This window comes from Panthera tigris, chromosome C2 (assembly GCF_018350195.1).
Source record: "Panthera tigris isolate Pti1 chromosome C2, P.tigris_Pti1_mat1.1, whole genome shotgun sequence".
NCBI classification, from domain to species: Eukaryota; Metazoa; Chordata; class Mammalia; order Carnivora; family Felidae; genus Panthera; species Panthera tigris.
The window spans coordinates 112,781,718-112,800,484 of record NC_056668.1 but is presented as its reverse complement, the minus strand read 5'-3'; the positions used below and the strand labels follow the sequence as shown (position 1 = coordinate 112,800,484).

General features: G+C 33.8%; 1 protein-coding gene across 5 annotated transcripts in view; it reads left to right on the top strand.

The window, feature by feature from the left end:
* Positions 1-17,544, top strand: part of TSC22D2 (TSC22 domain family member 2) — a 47,547-nt gene extending 30,003 nt beyond the window's left edge. For 2 of the 5 annotated variants that reach the window (XR_006207855.1, XR_006207853.1), the window contains 2 exons: positions 14,790-14,841; positions 15,826-15,860. Coding sequence is in view for 2 of the 5 variants with exons in the window: in XM_042957266.1 (XP_042813200.1) it covers positions 14,790-14,841; positions 15,826-16,086 (313 nt within the window). In the remaining 3 variants the exon portion in view is untranslated. Of the gene's footprint in view, positions 1-8,569; positions 8,944-14,789; positions 14,842-15,825 lie in introns of those variants that run through there. The other 3 variants (XM_042957266.1, XM_042957265.1, XR_006207854.1) reach the window with 2 other exon arrangements.
* Positions 17,545-18,767: the final 1,223 nt, after the last annotated feature.

Sequence of the window (18,767 nt, the reverse complement as noted above, 5' to 3'; positions counted from 1 at the left end):
TGGAAACCTTCAAGTGAGAACATTCTCTAATTTAGTGTTTTCATAGCTGAAATAATTAAGAATATGGATTGCAGTTCGTAGCCATAAATCATCGGTGTTAATATAAATGCATTTCTAAAGGTTTTTTTTCCAAAAATGGGTAAGGAGACATTGCTTAACATCTTAGAGATCACAAAAATGCTTTCCTACTTCATAATTACTGATTCTAGTAAAGATGCAAAGGTTTCACAGAACTCCTTTATACTGCTTTGATCCACCAGTGTGTAAAAAGAGCAAAGTACTGTACATATGAATTTCTTCAGACTCCTGGATCTAGTTCACTTAGAACTTCCACTTGTTTGTGAGACATCCTTAAAGGCATGCCAATTTGAATTGTCTTCTTTATCTGATCTAACCAAACTAGCAAGCCTGTGGTCTCTTTCCACCTTCAAGATAGCTTTTGGGGTTTTTTTTTGTTTTTTTGTGGTTTTTTTTTTTTCATTTCTTCTCTTTAGATTCTATTTTAATCATCTGTATAGAATGATATTGGCAAATTGAGAGAACTCACACATGGATATTTATGATATATGTTTATACAATTAAGCCTTTCATTAGGTTCACAAAATTATTTTCCCTAAGTCCATGATTCTAATGTAAAAGATCTTTGTCAAGGTTTTTATCCAAAAGATCTTTAGGAATTTTAAAGTCCACTTTATTTTCCACAAAGTCTTCTATGAGTTTTGTCACTACCACGATCACTTCTATGGAACTGCTGGGATTCACTGGCATAATTTTGTCAGAAGTAACCTGAAAGTACATAGAACTCTAGCTATTCTATTCCTCAGACTTAAACCATTTTTCTATTTACTTCAATTGCCATTAAATAGAAACTAGTACCCTTTCTTCCTCCTCAGTGAGTAACAACCAGAGGCAAGGAACATCACAAAAAAAAAGGTTTATTGACCTTTTATTTAAGATGTTTTAGTCAATGAGAAAAAATTTCTCAGGAGACATGCCCGTTTTTACTATGCTCTAGGGATATCCTTCTCATTAGTTTCTAATATTTAAATGGGTAATTTCATGGGGCACCTGGGTGGCTCAGTCAGTTAAGCGGCCGACTTTGGCTCAGGTCATGATCTCATGGTTTGTCAGTTCGAGCCCTGTGTCAGGCTCTGTGCTAACAGCTTGGAGCCTGGAGCCTGCTTCAGATTCTGTCTCCCCTCTGTCTGCCCCTCCCCCACTCCTGCTCTGTCTCTCTCTCTCTCTCTCTCTCTCTCTCTCTCTCTCTCTGTCTGTCTCTCTGAAAAATAAGTAAACATTAAAGAAGAAAAAAATTTTAATGGGTAATTTATTAGTTCTTTTTCCTGGCACGATTAGCCCACATAACATAAGTTCATGCTAACTTACAAAATACAATTAGATAACATATTAATACTATTTTATTCCATCTTTTTTTTCAATTAAATGTTTAATATCAATTTTATGCAAAGTGTTATAATTAGTAGACCCTCCAGATGAACACACTTCCTCCCTTTACAGTTTAATTCAAGGATGAACATTCAATAGAGACAACAAAAGCAATTATTTATGGAAGAATGAAAAGGGTGGGGTCTGTTGGCAAGAAAGGAAGAGAGCAAAGAGAATGTAGGTGAAACATTTCCATTTCAGATGACTGTGTCTTAGTGCTAGAATCTAAATTGATTTAACAAAATTTGGGTCATGATATAATTCTTAGAATTCATCATAAATGATTTTACCCAATTTGAAGTATACAAATGATTGTAAAATTCTATCATTTACCATGTCTATATCACAGTATTATATTTACCGAGAAAAATTCAAGGACATACAACCCTTTAGATTTTATAGTAGTGCTGCTTTATCCTTTTCTTCATTGTCCTGTCAGAATCTCTTTTTGAATTAAGTAATTTTAAAGCAGTGATTCTCAACTGGAGTGATGTATAGAAGCAAAGCAGTACTTGTCCCACTCTTCTGATTTGTTTTCAGTAATATTTAATTGTTGAAATATCATGTAACACTAAAAGAAGGCACAGGAGATTTTTAGTTAAGCACTTTTTTTTTTTTTTTTGAAATTTTTATGTTGAAATAATTCAGTTATATATCAGTGGACTTTGGAAATATCTCCCACAGTAAGTTAAGATTATTTTTATGCTAAACAGTTGTTATTGTTCAATCCACAGGAGTGCTGTGCTTAATAAATATTGATGTAAGTTTAAATCTCAAGCAATTTTTATTATAGCATATATTTTGTGACTTCCTTAAATCTTTAACATTTGACTCATTGACTACAAAGGAATCAAGTAAATTTAAGGCATAACTAGCATTATTTCGTTCTTTGGGTGAGGTGTAATACTAATCATAATTGATTTTTATTTGTACCTCACTGCTTCATTCACGATCTAAGATACACTGGAATAGTAACCTTATATACTGTCAGTCCAAATTTTATCCAAACGGTAGAAGGAACTAATTATTTTTTTAGTGTTTATTTTTTTAGTGTTGACAAATGTCATAATCATCACACAATCCTTTAGGGCAGGTACAACTATAACCCCATTTTACAGACAAGGAAACTGGTTTTAGTATGTTAACTTGCTATGATCACCCCACTAGAAGGTGGTGGAATTGGGATTTAAAACAAGCTTGTCTAATTTCTGAATCCTGTGCTCTTAAAACCACTTTATTATTCTTTGAGAATTTAGTCTTTTGCTTAGGCAGCTGCTAAGAAAGAAGGTGTCTTGCCCCCAGAATGAAGTAGAGAACAAAAGAGAAGTAAGCAAGTGGTAAACTGATGACCTAGACAACTTTAGCTCTTCTGGGCATATATTCACAATACTTTATATTTGTTGAAAGTGAGCAATTTAATTTTTTGCTTACACCCAAGCCAATCCAAAATTTTTAAATATCCCACTTGGAAAATATTTATTGATTTATTAAAAGTAAAATAGACCAGAGTTTTTCCCTGATAAGATATTCTCTTCATTTTGTTAAGAGCTGATGACTGTTCCTTTAGTCTAAACTAGAATAAAGCATCTGTCTCTTTAAAAACTTTGTGATACTTTTATTCTTCTGGGTTTATCCCTATTTTGAAACAGTGCATTGGTAACCTTCATTTTATTTATTACTATCCCTGGACTTTGGGACAGATTAGGAAGAGACATAAGGTGGCAAAGAAAGACTAGTTAATAACCTAAAAACACAAGCTAGTTTTGATCAGAAAATCCTCAGGGCTAGCGTGATAGAATTTTACTTTGTCAAGTATGTTGTCCATACAATTATGTATGCTTTTTCTAAAAAGCTTTTATAAATAACATCTCTGTATCTTTAAGAATTGGGCGTAAGTGAAAAGATTAGCTTTGGATAAACAAAATTATCTTTGTTGCTCTTCACTGGTATTTGGCGTTTCCTATTCAGGGGGATTGTCTCATTTTCACTCATTTGGTTAGGCCTCATTGAGAAAATGAGATTGAGAGGATTTTTTCAAGAAGATCTGTTATTTTTTGAGAGAGAGCGAGCATGCATATGCGTGCATGTGTTTGTTGCACAAGCAGAGTAGGGACAGATGGAGAGGGAGAGAGAGAATTTCAAGCAGGCTTCACGAAGCCCATTGCGGAGCCCAACTTAGGGCTGGATCTCACAACAGTGAGATCATGATCTAAGCCAAAATCAAAAGTCAGACACTTAACCAACTGGGCCACCCAGGTGCTTCAGGAAGAATTGTTTACTATTTAAAAAATAATAGTATATAGAATGCTGGAGATGGAAAAGGCAACTGTGAGGCCTTTCAATTCAATGAAAGAAATAGTTAGCTTTCCGAAGAAGGGTAGTTTCTTCCCAAGCTCATCTTCCATTAACTCTTCATCTTAGTGTTCTCCATTGTTTTGGCCCCATTTGTCTTTTCAGTGTTTAATAAGCAAGCTCACCTCTCACGGTTTTGTGCCACCTACCACATTCCAAAAACTCTCAAATCTAGACTTCTAGGCCAGAGATTACTCTACAGTTCTAGATATCTATTTCCAGCAACGTTCTTTCTATATTTCTCCACCAGAATCTATATCCCAGAGGTCTCAAAATTCACCAGTCCCAAGTGAAACTTAAATTTCTCTTTTTCTCACCTTTATTCTCAGGTTCCTCTTTTACTCACTCCCTGGCCCCTGCCTCTAAAATCTAGCCATCTTCCCATGACATATTAACCATCTCCCTACTCCTAGTTGCTTCCAAGCTAAAGAAACTCCAGCCATCCGTGGCATTTTCTTTGTTATATAGGTGAATCTCTTTCCTTTATCATCCCTCTGATCTTTCATAGATCCTCTGTGCTTCAATTGTAAAAACTGTTTCACTTTTTCCTTGCTTAATACCTATGACCAAGCATTTTGCAGTATCCTGATATTTCTTCTCCCTCCTCCTTACTGGCTTAGTTCTTTTATTTATTTTTTTTTTAAGATCCACGTTACTATCTTTCCTTCTCACCAACCCCACCTCACACACATACCAAAAAACCCCAGATGTGAAGGTTACACTAAGTTCCATAAAAACCTTTGAAACTAAATGACGGAGAAAGCCCAGTGGGAGTAACTAGCCTCAGGACACAGCAAATCCGAGGTGAGGCCAAGATGCAGCATGTGTGTGCTAATTCCATATCTAGTGATCTTCCCACTGGTGGACATCATCTAACTTCATAATCTTCCAACTAGTGTTCATTGAGCATTGGGCAGTGTGCAGAGGAGACATGAGAATTTATCATTTTTTATAAAAGTGTCATCTAGAAAGATAAATGTTACTGAGATTTGGCTACATAGGAAATTAGAGGCAAAGTTTGTTCAAGATTATGCTCTGTTGGCTCTAAAGGAATTTGGATTACCTAGATGTATGAATTAGATATTAGCCAGCAAGAAGATATGGCAAGTTTCGTTTCAGACTGAAAATGAGGAACGAGATTAAGGAATATTTCCCAAATTGTTTGTTTTGAATTTAGCTAAAATGAAGCATTAACCATGTCCATTAGATGGCAAGGGCTACTTTTGGGAAAAGTCAATTTTGCCGTTAAACATGGGAAATAGCTTTGGAGGTGGTCTAGTATAGCTACCTTATGTTAGAACTGAAGAAAGAGGCCCCAGAGGTAAAGTCGTAAATGATATATTTAGGACTCAAATTCCAACTATACAATTTGTGAGTTCAGGCTTCTACAGCATTCTTTAGTAGATGGCTGACAGCCCATGGTAGGTTTTGTGTATAGCACATAGAGTTTTGTCTGGTGGGAGCTATTAGAACACAGTCTATGGTAGGTACATGGTTAGAGCCATAAGGATAGTGTGGGACATGACTGACTATACTACTTCTAGAAAGGTTAGAAAACTAGCCTTTACAGAAAAGAAAATATTTGAGCTGACAGCCATAAAAGAATGGTAGAATTTCCACAGAAGTATTTAGAGAATGAGAAACAGTATGAGCAAAGTGTGAGAATAAACCACGGAGAGTCTCCAGGAGTTTTCGATATCCGCTTTAAAAGTTGAGCAGGCATTTGGAATGGGAGGGAATAATGTAAATGTTAGCATTAGAAATAGTAAGCTGGTTCTGATTTTTTGTTTGTTTGACCCATTTTTTGTCCTTGCTGAAGAATTCTGAATTACTTTTAGAAATGTTAGGTGTATTTAGCTATATAAAAAGATTGTTTTTATAATAGGTCCACTGCATGCTTGTTGGTCTCTGAAATGAAACACAAATATTGAGTGTTTTGGTTGGTTTTTTTGTTGTTGTTACTGTTTTTATTTCCCTTGACATTCTTTTCTATCATGTTCTTTCTCCAGTTTTGTTCATTTTCATACACTTGCACCATGAAAATTTCCTTAGGTATTGAAAGGGCTATTATTTGTTCATAGTCAAAGGGAAGGAATGCTATTGTTAACCTTTTAAAGGAGAATTGATTTTTACTACAAAATGATTGCTAAACCTATCCTTTTCCTAACACAGCTGAAGTAATTTGCACTCTTAGGTGTTTTTAATGTCCTCGTTCACATAACGAATTTTTTAGTTTTTCTCTCTTTTTCTGTTTAAATTTTCTATGTTTCTAGGAAGGATCATCCTTCAGGTCACTGAAAAACAGATCTTTTGTTAAATTAAGGTTTACTTTAATCACCAATTCTGATGTTTTTAGAAGTTGGTCAAATATCAGCTTCTATCTTAGCAACTAAAAGAATGGCTTTAGAATATCTAGAATGAATATACGGGACTACATCTACTTTACTCCCTTTCAGTATAATCACATTATTTTTGTAAGGTATTCTGGGCTAGACATCAGTTGGCAACATTTGAAATCCTTTCTAATCTCTCTTTCCTTTTTTACTCCTACATGCAAGTGTATATCTCAGTCTAGATAATTGTCAGTCATATACTGGCTTCCCAGTCTTCAGGAAGTAAATTAAAGTAACCAGGACTGTAGTGTCAGATTTTTAATTTGGGTTTAAGCCACTTCGCACTAATGGATTATGCTGTCATCAGATAACCTATTGCTGCTGTGTAAATAGTCCAATGAAATCTCTTTCAAGAGAACCTGCTGTAAATGTAAGCACTCCAACATTAGAGAAAATGCCACCCTCCTCCTACCCCTTTCTCACACCCTTTCTTATTTCAGTCTGACTCAAAGGAAGAAAATAACTTTTTCATCCTGTCAAACCTTGCCTAATGTTAGTCTGATAAAAAAATAACTAGCTAGTGCATAAGCTCATTTATCTTAAGTAGATATGATTTTACATTTAAGTATTTAACTTGAAATAATAGAATATTAAACTTTCTTAGTTTATTTAGAATATTTGGATTATAGTGGTAAAATTGCTGTGCATGTTTTACCTTTGTATTACTCTCCAGTTTTTCCAGACTAAATTTTTACATCTTCTATTTTAAGTGTTTTAAGAGAAAGAATTTTAGTTTGGTTAGTTTTTAAATTGTTTTGTTGGAGTGGCTTTACAAGAAAATGTTATCAGAATTTTTATGCTTAATACTAAAATAATTCCCCCAAGATATCCTTAGTTGGAAGTGTAAAGAGATCTGGAAAAAGAAGGTAAAGTTTACATTATTCTTATCTATGCCTTCTCTGGAATGTACTTTTAAAGTAACATTTTTATTATATAAAGTTATGTAGCCTATTATATCAAAAAAATGTTTATCACAGACTTATTTTTTTCTTACCAGAATCACTTTGAACAAAAATAACTATACTAGGAGTTATAGACATTATTTACATGATATTTTTAAGTGATTATAATTCATTGTAAGCCAAAGAAGTAAATTTTACAAATCACAAGTATGACTTATGTTGATTGTTATTTTGAATGTTGAACATAGTACCTATCTTCTGGAATGAAGTGGTTCATAAGAAAGTAGAGTTGTTGGCTCTCTTTCCGTCCTTTCTCCCTTTTCTGTTTCCTGTCTGCCATTTGTTCATGTCTTGAGTTCACGTTGTACAGGGTAATAACTCTTCTGTGAGTCATTTTCATTTTGGAATGTGTTGTTGTTTTGCTTTGTTTTGTTTTTGAGTACTCTCCAAAGTGCAATGAAAGTATCTTCTATCTCTGTCCCCCATCTGCCTGCCTTCCCAGACAGATAACCACTTTCTTTGTGTCTATGCACAAACTTCCAGTTTCTTTATGCACATTCAAGCAAATACTGTATCTATATCCATATCCCCCTCACACAACTGATCATATACATACATCTGCACCTTTACTTTTAAAGATCTCCAGGGTACGTTGTTCCCATCTGAGTACACAGAAAAGCATCTTTATGGGGTCTTTTTTATAGATCAGTAGTACTCAGTTGAATACTATACCATGATGGCTATACCATGATCTTAATTCCCTGTTATTAATTAGAAATCTTGCTGTTACAAACAGTGCGATAATGAGTAGCCTTGTAAATATATTATTTCCTATGTATGTAAAAATATCTATAGGATAAATTCCCACATGTAGGATGGGTGACTCAAAGAATAAATAGAGTGAGAATATGTGTGTGTGTGTGTGTGTGTGTATAAAATTGTGATATAAGCAAATTGCTCTCTATAAGGGCCAGTATATGACTTACATCACTATACGAGAAGACCCATTTCCTACCGCCTCACTCACAGTGTATTAAATTTTAATATGTTTGCCAGTCTGTTTAGGGAAATGGTATTATGTTATAGTTTTAATTTGTATTTTTATTATGAATGACATCTTGAGTTTTTTTCATGTCTTTTAAACTGTGCATGTGAAATCTACCCAGTTTTTCTAATTGGGATTCTATTCTAATCTTACAGGTTTGTAGAAGTACTTTATATTTTAGTGAAAGTATTGAAAGAGTTCTTTATTTTTCTATATTTTGAGGCATCTAGTTAGGCCTCTCCCACTCCAGAGTATTACAGAAGTTCTTCCTAAATGGGCTTTTTTAAAAGACCGTATACAGATGATATGGTTGACTGGACAAAGGGGGTCTGAGGTAGGAGAGAGACTTTGTATTAATTGTATACCTTTTTGAATTTTATGAATTTATTTTTTACCATGTGCATGTATCTTTTATTTTGAAATAAATATAGATTCCTAAGAGGCTGCCAAAAAACAAAAAAAAGGACAGAGAGGTCTCATGTACTCTTTCACCCAGTGGTATGTGTCCTGTCTCCTTGCCCCCCTCCTGCAATGGTAACATCTTGCATGACTATAGCATCCAAAGCCCGGAAATTGACGTTGGTACAATCCACAGCATGTATTCTTTTTTACTCTTTAAATATTCATTTCGGGCCAGGAGTTTGACCTTAAGTTAATTAGCTGAATGTAAAATATGCTAAGGACATAATTGGTTTCTGTAGATGCTAAAAACAAATACCTTTATATAAATATTTAACTGAGTTTTTAACTGTTCTGTGATAAAAACTTTTGCACCATTGTAAGACTGGTTACTTGAGAAAATAATAACATTTAGTTTTGTGAGTAGTCATTTTACCTGCTTGTTTAGCATGAATAATAAATAGCTTTTATCATGCACAAAAATCACTTATTTTGTGTTATTAATAAAAATCTTCATCGGGCCTTTTGTGAACTTAATAATGAAATTAAATAGATTTTTGTTTTTATATTGATAGAGAACTTACGGTCAGCTAATTAGAATACGTAAAATTTTTTAGTTCTTAGCTTAATTTACTGTTAACTTTGTCTGATAGTTTTATTCCTGACTGCAGAAGTTTGCATTTGGCCATAGAGTAAGTTTACATGAATTTTACTCATTTTGGCTTTTTCAGAAGGAGAATTGTTATTTGCTCTTAAGTGTTAAGCTGTAAATATTTTTAAATTCCTCCTATAGAAGAGTGATGAATTTTTTTTAACTTTCATAGCGTACATTCATTAGATACATTTTTTGCAATCAGCAATTTGATAGTTTTCTTTCTAAAAAATACAGATACCTGTTTCTTAGAAAAGAGGTCAGATGTTACCCAGGTTAGAATTAATCCATTTTAGTAGTAATGATGATATTTTAGAGCTTATTGGCAGGGGAGGGGGGGGTGAAGGTTGTAGATTATTTACTGGAAACAGTACATGATTCTTGAGGACTAGCCTCTAAGAAAGACTGTAGCTTCTACTTGGGAGTTTATGAAGAATCATTACCTTATTTGGGTAAGGGGGCTTGAACATGAGTATATCAGATTTGCCAACTCAATCAAAGAAGTTCTTATAAAAGATTTGATTTTACAGTTTGGGGAATTCCTATAGTGGAGTTTTAATTGGGATTGTGACTCAACACAGAAAGTTAGAAGGGTCTTTTAGCAAAAGGTAATTTTTAAAATAATTTTCTGCATATAGATACATATGAGCTTAAGATCTCTTCAGCTTTCTAACAGGAAAAGAGCATTTTAGTTCTTGGTAAATAGGTAAGCTATACTGGCTGTCTAAAGATCACTGAGTCTTTTCCAAGAAGTTACCTCCCTTGTTCTCAGAGCTCATCTTCTTTTAGGAATGTGCTAGATAAGATAAATGTAGTATTATGCACATAGTTTAATCTTTGGATCCATGCTTATGCTTTCACAAATGACATTTGGTACATAGTTAAAGCATTTATAATATACATAAGTCTGTTATTTCTTTTAGGTTAATAGTTGCTTATTCCTTTCACACCGTCTTACTGTCAAGGTAGAAAAAGCATGTGTTTTGACATTGTCTAGTTTCAGTTCTGTCTGTAGCATTGTATCTTTGAGTAAATTACTTGGCCTCAGTTTCCTGAACTGTAAAATGAGATTGTTTCTCAAGCTTGGCAGTAAGGACTCACTAAAGTTAATGTGTGCCTGCAAAAGTGGGCAGTCATTTAAGTGTTCTTTGTCTCTACCTTGTTGCTCTGTTACTTAGCATTTGTGCTGAGGGGAGAACAGAAAAAGAGCAAAGAAGTCAAGATGTAAGAGAAGAAATTTGCTCTGTTTTTATTTTAAACAAGTAGCCATGATGTCTCTGTCCACATTAGTAAAGGCAAAGAAAAAAGTTGATTTCTCATAAAGAGTTTTTTAAAAAGTGAGATCCAGTTAGCCTAACCTTGCCTTCATGGATTTTAATTTTTAGAGAGGAGAGACTGGAGATGATTTGTACAGTCACTGAGCTGAGAGCGTGAGTGAGGCAGTTAGCCTTTTAATAAAGATGAAAATGTAGGGAACTTGCAAAGCCAGAGGTTCATATCTGGCCTCTTCTCAGTAAGGTTGCCAAGTAATCTACTGTGATAAGAGTAAGGAGGCCCGGGAAGAAAAGCTGTGGTGTGGGGAGCCAATTGGGATGAATTTAAAAATGAACAGTTTTGAACCGGGCTGTCTTGCTGTACCTTTGATACATTGAGTTTTATTTTTCCTGTGAATATAATTGTAATTTACTTAACCATTGAATTTAGGGGCTCCTGGCTGGCTCAGTTGGTAGTGCTTGTGACTCTTGATCTCAGGGTTGTGAGTTTGAGCCCCACATTAGGTGTGGGGATTACTTAAAAATGTATGAAATCTTAAAAAAAAAAACTAAATTCAAGCTCATTTGATTCTTTGGGGGGGGTGCTGTAGTTTTAGGGGAAAATCATCCTATAAAGGATATTTTTATTATTTATATGTCTATATGTCCATTTCCTCAATACCCACAAATTTTAATTCTTCTAGTAAATACTAATCACGATATGTTTTTATTCTAAAAGAGTGACCCATAGCAAACAAAGTTTCTTTTTAAAAATTATCCCTTTCTATAGCACTTACAGTTTACCAGAATAGTTACAAAGTCTTGGGAACTTAAGTTCAGAAACTGGTTAACCATCAACTTACAGTGTGGTGAATACAATTATAAAAAAGAAAACAAGACATAATACTTTAACATTAGGTCAAGGAAGCAAATAAAGGAAAATTTTTCATTCTGCTTTTGTTGATCAGTTTCATTTTTTAAGAATGTGAAGCCCAAACCACTATGTTGACTTTGAATATGGTAGAAAACAACTTGTAACCCTCATTGAAAACCCTCGTTGAAATAATAGTCTTAAACCATGTTCAGGGATTTTTAAATAGAATACCCTCCTATTTGATTGTTTAAGAGTGCCATGTTGATATCCTTATTATAAATCAGTTTCTCAATCTTTAGTTTCTATCAGTCATCTGGAGGAGTTGTTAAAATAGATTTCCTGGGTCCCGCCTCAAGAGTATATAATTCAGTAGGTCTGGGGTAGACCCAAGTGTTTACATTTCTAACAAGTTCCCAGATGATGCTGATTTTGCTGGTTCAGTGACCATACTTTGAGAATTACTGATTTATTCAAACTCAAAATATTTTAATGGCCTTCTGACATAAACCAGTAATTGTTTCAAATCTAATTGCTATCCTATTTACTCTTACAGTATGCACTTGAGTTCCTATGTGCCAAGCACTGAGTTTACTTCTTCATACAGGTGAAAGATAAAGAACCTCTCTGAAGGAACTCAGTCTGATAGGAGCTAACAATGGCAGTATTATTTAACTCATTTAGTCCTCACGGGAGTTTTATGAATTGAGGTATATAATTCTTATTTTAGATAAAAAACCTGAGTTCTAGAAAGGTTAAATAATTTCCCAGAATTCACACAGTGAGTGTGTGGAGGAGCTGGAGTTCACTATTTTGCTTTCCTGGTTATGCAGTACAAAAAGTTTGTGAAGATTGGTGAACCGTAAGAGAGATGGAGTAATTGGTTCTGCTTTAGGAAATCAGAAGGCATTACAGAAGAAGTGGCACTGGAGCATCTTAAGGAACAAGTAAAAGGTAGCCAGATGAATTGGAGGCATGAGCATTTGCAGCTCGGGGAGCAGTTCTGCCAAGCCATGGAAACCTGAGAGAACATATGTTTCACAGACTGTAAATAGTTATGTAAGACATAACACAATTGGCCAGCCAGATGGAGTGTGAGAAGAAAGGAGACCATAGAAGGCAGGGGTCAAAGTCATGAAGGGTAAGAAGTTTTGTATTCAGGTTAAGAAGTTTTAAAAATAGAATTAGGTTTTTTTATTTTCTCTTATGACTTTCATCTTTGTAAACCATTGGTTCTCAAAGTATGGTTCTCAAAGTATGTTCTGTCAGGTAGCAGAATCAGCATCGCCGGGAAACTTGTTAGAAATGCAGATTCCTGGGCTCCCCCCTACACCTTCTGAATCAGTAACTGAGGTGAAGCCCAGCAGTCTGTTTTAAGAAGTCCTCTGGATGACTGGTGTGTGCTAAAGTTTAAGAACCACTGCCATGGGTTATAGAATTCTTTAAAAACAGCCTTCAAACTAGATTGCTGTAGTGATAGTAATTGTGTCTGTGACTGATTTAATTCTGTTTTAAGTACAATGCTTAACAAAATTGGGATATTAATACCTTTTAAGGGACACACATCTTCATATCCATTTATACTTTGCAGACTTACTCCTCCATTGCTGTAAAAGAGGTCTGAGTCAGGATTAGAGTTTATTATATCAGCAAAGAATAGGATGATAATTATTCCTTAGCCTAAGGGAATGGTTTGGAAACTTACTAATATTATTTTAATCATAAAAAAAAAGTAATAAACCCTTTTTAGGGGTTAGGGTTTATTTTTTGTTTTGTTTTGCTTGCTTGTTAATATGTAAAACTGGTGTTAAAGTTAGCATTGAAGGTGTTCTGTTTAAAACAGATGTGTTAAAAGGCTTGCATGTATTCACATCAAGAATTGACTAAAACTAATATAGTTTTTCCTTGACATAGAAATAAACAATATAGAAAGTGCAATCTAGGATGGTCAGACTCTAATCTAAATGCCTAGAAGTAATGCTAATGTCTTCTTTGCAAATTGTAGGCAATATTTGGTGACCATATCTAAGTGGTCTTTGAACTGAACTTTACACCGAAGCCTTATGGTTTATATAGTTGTTCTATCGTTTATAGTTACATATAGCCATACTTTGTTTTGCGTAGCTCTACAAGCATTTAAAGCCTAACATGTATAATTATTTATTAACAATCTATATATATCGTTTCTAGTTATTAGGTCTACAAAAGCCTGTTTCATCTTAGAAATAGCAGCAGCAAGAAGTGAAAGAGTATGCTATAATTAATGTGGTTAATGCTCAGATAAACAAGTTTAATGTTTTCATGTACTGATTCAGTTTCAAGGATTTAGAAGTAGGAAGTCCACTGAGGCATTGACAAGCACCCCTTCATTTTACAGATGAGGAAGGAGGTCCAGGGAAGTTAAATACTTGATTTTGCTGATGGTCACATAGGTAGTGAGTAGCAGAACCAGAATTATAACCATATCTACTTGGATTGCAATATAAAAGGCACCACTACATAAGACGGGATATTTCTGCGCCTCAGTCTGATAGAACATTGAGGGTCTACATCATCTAAAATAAAAGTGTTCAAATATATTAGCATCTAAATTTTCTTAGGGTATACTTTATGAAGAGTAATTTTGCAAAGTTTCATATCAAAATTGTTTAAAGATCTCTTTTTGTATTGTTAAAGTAGATTAAAGTGTCAGATTGTCTTTACATGAAAATCTAATGACTGTTCTTCAAAATTTACAAAAATACCAAGAAAAGGATATAGATCTTCACTGTTCTTACTAGTTAAGAGGACAGTTATTGAATCTTCTGTGTAATTATCATACAAATGCTAAGGTTGACCTTGGGATATATTTACCAGCTAGACTACTTCAAATTATTTCCAGGAAAAACTGGTCTAAACCACATACGTTCGTAGGTGATTTTTACCAGCCAGTAACCTACAATCAAAGTATGTAGATTTGCCAGAATGTTGAGAACGGTGTTAACCAGCCCAAAGGCCCTTTAGAAGCCAGTTCTGAAAATTTTTAAGCCAGAATTAAAATCTCTAGAAGAAAAGTCATCATCTGAATTTTAATGCAGTAAGTGACTACTGGAATTTCCACATGAAGGTCAATTAGAATATATAGTTAGTAAATGAAATTTAAAAGATGTGGAGAGTGTAGTGCTCATTTCAAAATTTATCCTTTTAAAAGTTCAGAGTTAACTCCTGAATAGGGAGTTACTTTAAAGTAGCGTATGTATGTCATAGGGAAATTAGAAATGTTGGAACTACAAAGGATTTCTAGAAGTCCTGTATTTACTGAGATCCCTCATTTTCAAAATGAGAGCTCTGAGTACTGAAATTTTGAGAGTAGACTTTTAAGCTATTTTAAGTTATTTTTGGTTTTAAGTAAAACAAATGTTTTTAATTATTTTAAGAGTTGGAAAGGATGTTACATTTTTTAGAATAATTTAATGAAATATTCTAATTTTTTCCAGTGCATCTGGGGGAGGTGGTGTAGCCATTGACAACAAAATAGAACAAGCAATGGTAAGTAAAAGTTAATAGTGCTCTCATTTTATAGGTTGTTTGTTGTAGGAGGCAGTTGGTTTTTATCAATTCTGAAAAACACCTAAATTCTTTAAACCAAGATGACCAAAGTATATTTTTTATATAATGACATTTAATTGAAACTGCTAAAAAAAACATTGAGAATTTTTAGCCTAGAAATACCAGTGGAGTTACTATTTCTCCCATTTGAACGTCTCACATTTCATGCATTACCACTGATAAATCAGGGCCATTTTAAGGGGCATACATAATCAGAATGCATTATGTGCCTTCAAATATTCCAGCATCAAAAATAGTTTATTGACAAAAGAATACTAAAATGAAAATTTCAGCTAGAAACCTTTGTCATCCATTTATAGATGATGTTTTACTCATCTCTAATGAATAGACCTGTTCATGTTGAATCTGTTTCTGATTTCTGCTATTACTATCAATTTTTTTATTCCCTTAAAGATATTCTGCTCATATTGTATATAAAATATTTTGATTCAAGCTTATTAAAATTATAGACTATAAATAAGGACCATTAGTCTCAAACTATTTTTCTTTAAGATTTTAGAGTTGGAAATCGTAGGCACCTTGTCTCTTAAAGAAGTGCTAGAACTAGTTAAGTATCACTTGAATATCCTTTGTTCTCTTGGTCTAACATCTAAGCATGTGATTTTAAACTTTTTTTTTTTTTAATTCTAAGCTTATAATTGACAATTTAAGGAGCCTAGTATTTTTGGAAATCACTCCAAAATTTGAAAAGAAATCCTGGGCTAGCTGCCTAGTTGGAAACTGGATTTTTTCCACTCTTATCTCCCTTAGGGCCAGTCAAGATACAGTAGAAACATTAAAAGCAAGAGCAAAAGAACTAATATAAAAATGCCTCATGTTTATAAGGCACCAGGTAGGCCAGAACCAAATAGCAACACCTTTCCCTTATATTCTTTGTGACATTACTAATTTTGTTTTTCACAGGATCTGGTGAAAAGCCATTTGATGTATGCAGTAAGAGAAGAAGTGGAAGTTCTAAAGGAACAAATAAAAGAATTAGTTGAAAGAAACTCTTTACTTGAACGAGAAAATGCACTGTTAAAATCTCTTTCAAACAATGATCAATTATCCCAACTCCCAGCCCAACAGGCCAATCCTGGTAGCACTTCTCAACAACAAGCAGTGATAGCACAGCCTCCGCAGCCAACGCAACCTCCACAGCAGCCGAATGTCTCCTCAGCATAAAGCTTTCTTGCCTCATTAAGAAAAAAACTGAAAGCAATCTATCCTTGTGTGCCACTGGTATTCTTTCCACTTTATACGAAAGCAAGTAGCCATGCTTCGGTTGTGTGTTTGGCCTTTTCAGTATTAGACAATCATTCTACAGGAGCTTTTCCTCTCTTTGAGATGTCATGCAGCGCTGTTGATGTCCAGTTTTATGTCATCAGTACACAAGGAGAATAATAGGTGGGGTTTATTAAAGCAAGCCGAGTCTGCATTTTACCTGGTGCGCATGAGTGGGGTCTTTTCAGAGCTTTGGTGGCTCTCCCATGTTTCCTATTACCCGTGGATTTACCCTGAGCCTTCCTCGCACATTATAAATAACAGTTCATCTAAAGAGCCACTTTTCTTTCAATATCAGTAACATTTGCCTACGTAAGTTTTCATTTATTTGTGTTTTATTTATTACAGGGCTGCTATTTTCATAATGTACATGAACAATGTCACAGAACTTTTTTAATTTTTTTGAATAATTATAAGTATCAGTAAAGGATTTGAAAGACAGGATTGCATTTAATAGATAAAATGTTTAGGCAATAATTGAACAAAAGAATCCTGGCATATTTCTAACACTAATGGCAATTTACCTTCGGTATTTATTTTCAGTAGTAAAGACCCAGCTTGAATGTAAATTTTGTATAGTGTAAGTATGAAGAACATAGTGCAACTGTACAGGTAGTCACCAGTTATTGTGATATAATAAATAATTGGGCTATTTTGATGAAGAAAACTTTGTTCATTTGTTTCTACTTTCTAATAGAGAAATTGCCACGATTCCTCTGCTTTTTGACATTTCGTATGACTTTCTTTTTTCGGGTGGGAATAAAAAGCTGTGAAATTGTTCAACCTACTTTGTAACCAAAGAAGCAAAGCTGTGTAATGGAGTTTTTTTTTATAATGCACATTCTTTATGTATTTTTATTTAGTGTTTTCTCGGTCACAATTTTCTTTGCTGTCTAGCATGATCTGCATGACCTATAATCTTTGAACCACTTTCGTACCTCATGTTTTTATCCAGCACTCTTATTGTAATATGTACTAGTCTGTGAACAATGTCAAATAAAAGAACGAACAGGTAGTATGGTGGAGCTGAGCTAGTGTACCATACACTAGTTGTAAAAAAAAAAAAAAAAAAAAAAAATGAAGTGAGCCATCTTTTGTTCATTTAAAATGGTGTTTTGAATTTCGTATGCAGAAAACGTTTTGTTACATTGCAGATTTTAATGTATTTAATAAATGCAACATGCAGATTAAGTGCAGTGTATACTGAGTATTTAAATTAAAATGTACATTTCATAAATACAGTTTCAAGAGAAAGCATCATTTTGTGTATACTAACACATTAAGTGTATGTCAGAAATTGATGTATAAATATATATTTTAACACATTTTCTGAAATTAAACTGCAGTTTTGTTGAAATATTTGGCTCTATATGTGTTCAAAATTTAATTTGATTAGATTTGTATTTTCACAGTTCAAGATATTCCTTAAATGAAAACCTGTGTTCTTAATGATTTAATGATAGTTCTTAAATTTTCAAAGTAAAATAATTTAAGAATGCAAGAATGGTGAGCAATATTTGTACTCAAGATTCATATTATGTCGGTGACCTTTAAGTAAGAAATCCTTGTCTACCAAAACTTTTACTTGAATTCAGAAAGGTGCCTGTAGAAAACTTAACATGCTGTGTGTCTATAGCCAGCTAGCTAATCAGGAGTTAACGGGAACCCATAGTTAGCTCTCTGCGTTGTTAAAAAAGGATAAATAACTGTTCTTTGTCTATTTAAAATTAAAACTTCATCAGATTTAGCCACAAAGGAAATGCGTAAAATTGGGGTGTATGTAGGATTACCAAATATTTTATGTTCTAGTTGTGCTGGAGGATACATTGTTGAATATAAACAAAATTTTAATGTTAATAATATGAGAAAAAACTAAGGAACTAAGGACATAAGCTTGAGAAGTAATCCTGTAGGTGTGGAACAAGATTCTAAGTAGAGTCACCACCAATGCGTTAGGAAATGAAACTTCCGTGTTGGAATGTCAATCACAAGGCTCACCAGGTGTGCTCCTCAAGTCCAAAAAAAGTGTGATATTTAAAACTGGCAGAGAAAAACTAGTATTAGAAAAGGTTGAGATTTTTGTGAAAATACAAATTTTGGTTCTCGGGATAGAAAAACACTTCATAAAGTAATAGTCACAAAGGAAATGATTGATAATGTTAATTTAAAATGGTAATTAAAAGCAATTATTACTATTTTTGCATTAAAAAAAAAAAAACCACCACAGTAGAAAATATGGGTAGTTCACAGAAGAAATAAATGGCAGTTTCTAAAGTTTCAGCCTCTAGTAACCTAAGAAATGCAAATTAATATTTAATGAATTGTTATTTGTCTTTTAAATAGCAGGACCTAATGTAGAAAGGCAAACTTTCCTGTGTACTTCTAGAAAGTAATTTGACAATATGTATCAAGAGCCTTAAATATTAATAAACTTTTCAGTTTAATGACATAAGATAACTCATGGTGCGGTGTTCAAAAGATGCAAAATTACAATAGTGCTCGTCCTTTGCTCTCCCATCCTTCTCCTTCCCATTGGGTCCCCCTTCCCCTTACATAACCCCCAAAACAGCTGTGAAAGGAAA